General features: G+C 74.1%; 1 protein-coding gene across 1 annotated transcript; it reads left to right on the plus strand.

The window, feature by feature from the left end:
* Positions 1–206: 206 nt before the first annotated feature.
* LOC118158253 lies at positions 207–2,876 on the plus strand (the record flags this gene model as incomplete). Its single annotated transcript, XM_035312884.1, has 7 exons — positions 207–711; positions 826–950; positions 1,018–1,124; positions 1,202–1,401; positions 1,472–1,633; positions 1,710–2,735; positions 2,825–2,876. Coding segments are annotated over exons 1-7 (1,862 nt in total), but the record flags the coding sequence as incomplete, so codon positions are not given.
* Positions 2,877–2,887: the final 11 nt, after the last annotated feature.

Below are 2,887 nucleotides of genomic sequence, written 5' to 3' on the forward strand. Positions count from 1 at the left end.
CTCTGCACACGGCCCCAAGGACCCCTGCCCCCGGCCTTGGCGGTTTCTGGAACCTTCCTGCGGTCCCGGTGCTGCTCCCGAGCCCCCAAATCCCCCGATTTGTCCCCAAACTGCCCGTGAGCACCCAGCCGTGACAAGCCGCGAGGGCGAGGCCGCGAAGCAGCCGCTCGGCGGCCACCCCGCGTTCCAGCCAATCACAGCGCGCCTTCCACCCGCTGCCCCCCCGCGGAGCCAACGGCGGGCCGCCTTTCATCCTGCGCGCCAGGCGCGGCCAATAGGAAGCGGCCAGCCTCGCTCCCGCCCTTTTATGGCTCGGGGACGCGCGGGAGGGGCGGGGCCTCCTGGATGGGGCGGGGCCTCCTGGAGGGGGCGGGGCGAGCCGCGAGGGGGGAGGGACCTCGCTCCCGGCGTGCACCGCGCGGGCGGGGAAATGAAACCGAAACCGAAATCCCGGGGCCGGGGCCGGGGCCGAGGGCGGAGCCAGAGCCGGAGCCGCCGCAGGGACCGGGACCGGGACCGCCATGGCCACCCCGCCGCGGGTCCCGCTGCTGCTGGCGGTGCCGGGGGGGCCGCGGGGGGGGCCGCGGCTCTTACCCCAGGCCCTGGCCGCCCTGCGCGGGGCTCCGGCGCCCGTCCATGTCGTGGCCGCGTTCGGGCCGAGGGGCAGCGGGACGTCCTTCCTGCTGGACCAGCTGGCGGGGCCGGGCAAGGGTAACCCCCCCCCCCACCCCCCCCCCCCAAATAATCCTCGCCCCCTCCCCATTTTTTGGACCCTCTCCCCGGTTTTCCTGACCCCCCCTCCCCGGTTTTCTCCCCCCCCCGCAGCGTTCCCCGGCAGCCCCGGGCTGTGGCTGCGCTGCTGCCCCCACCCCACGCGGCCGGGCCATGCGCTGCTGCTGCTGGACGCCGGCGGCTTCCCCGCGCCGGGGGACGAGGACGAGGATGAGGAGGTGCCAGAGGAAGGCCGGGGGGGGTGGGGGGCTCCCGCAGCCCCCGCTGACCCCCCGGTGCCCGCAGGACCCCTGGTTCCTGCAGCTCCTGGTGCTGCAGCTGCTGCTCGCCAGCGTCTTCGTCTACAGCAGCGGCGCCGCGGCCGAGCCGCGGGAGGAGCTGGAGCGCCTGATGTATCCTTCCCCCCGCACCTCCCCCTTGCCCTTTTTTGCCTCTTTTCGCCCCGTTTTCTTTCCTTCACACCCCGCAGCTACGTCCGGGCGCTGCCGCGCCGCCTGCGGCTGCTGGCGGAGGAGGAGGAGGAGGAGGAGGAGGAGGAAGGCGCGCTGCTGCGCACCGTGCTGCCGCCCTTCGTCTGGAGCCTGCGCGGCGCCGCCGTGGCGCCCGAGGACGAGGCCGTGCTGGAGGCCGAAGGCCACGAGCTGCGGGCGGCGCTGGGCACCCCCCCAGGTGGGCTCCCGGCCCGGTGTCCCCGCGGGGCCGCCGGCGCCGCCCCCGGTGACCGTCCCCGTCCCCGCAGGCCCGGAGGCGCCGGTGACGCGCGGCGTCCTGGCGCTGTTCCCCGAGCAGAAGCTGTTCCGCCTGGAGGCCGGCGGCGCCGGGGGGCTGCCGCAGCTCTGCGCCCACCTCCTCGGCTGCGGCCCCAAGACGGGGCTGAGCGGGGACCCCGTCGGCGGCGCCTGTGAGTGGGGGAGGTATCGGGGGAGGGGCCGTGCCGTGGGGCGCCCCCCACCCCCAGCGTTTTACGCCCTCCCCAGACCTGGCGGCGCTGGCGGAGCGGGCGGCGGAGGCGCTGCGCGGGGCCGAGCCGCTGCGGGTGGCGCGGCTGTGCCGGGACGCCGAGGGGGCGGCACTGCAGGTACCGGGCGCGGGGGACGTGGGGGGGGGTCCTGGGGAAGGGGGGGCGGCCCCCGGCCCAGCACCGCGCCCGTGGCGGGGGGGGGGCGAGGCGGTGGCCAGGCTGTGGCACGGGGAAGGGGTCACGCAGCCGGGTGCTGCCGACGCGCGGTGGAGCGGGGACGACGCCAACAAGGACATCGACGTGCAGCACGGTGACACCGCCGCCCAACAGGATGTCACCGCATGGCTCGGTGACACTGTGAGGGAAGGGGACATCAACGTGTGGCATGGTGACACCGCGATCCAACAGGACGTCAGTGCGTGGTTCAGTGACACCGTGACAGAAGGGGACATCGACGTGTGGCATGGTGACACCGCCACCCAACAGGACGTCAGCGCGTGGTTCAGTGACACTGTGAGGGAAGGGGACATCGCCAACGCGTGGCTCGGTGACACCGCTGCCCAACAGGACGTCAACCAGAGCAATGGTGACACCGCCGCCCAAGAGGACGTCAACACATGGTTCAGTGACACCGTGACAGAAGGGGACATCAACGCGTGGCATGGTGACACCGCCACCCAACAGGACGTCAACGCGTGGCTCGGTGACACCGTGACGGAAGGGGACATCGCCAACGCGTGGCTCGGTGACACCACCCCACCACACGACGCCGTCGCCTGTCTCGATGGCGCCGTTCCCTGGAAGGACGCCGCCGGCCCGGCAGCGGGGGACACGCCGGAGGCGGCGCCGCGGCACCGGGGGGGCACGATGGAGGCCCCCCTGTGCCTGGTGCAGAACGGGCCCGACGGGGCGCTGAGCCTCCACCCCCCGGCGCTGGAGGTGCTGCGCGGCATCGGGCAGCCCGTGGTGGTGGTGGCCATCGCGGGGCCCTACCGCATGGGCAAGTCCTTCCTCATGAACCGGCTGGCGCGGCGGCGCACCGGTGAGACGCCGGGGGGTTAACGGGGGGCTAACGGGGTTAACGAGGGGGGAACGACGTCAACGCCCTCGTCACCCCTCCTGGCCCCGCAGGGTTCCCCCTGGGCCACACGGTGCAGGCGCAGACCAAGGGCATCTGGATGTGGTGCCTGCCCC

The sequence above is a fragment of the Oxyura jamaicensis genome (assembly GCF_011077185.1).
Source record: "Oxyura jamaicensis isolate SHBP4307 breed ruddy duck chromosome 23 unlocalized genomic scaffold, BPBGC_Ojam_1.0 oxy23_random_OJ70169, whole genome shotgun sequence".
NCBI lineage: Eukaryota > Metazoa > Chordata > Aves > Anseriformes > Anatidae > Oxyura > Oxyura jamaicensis.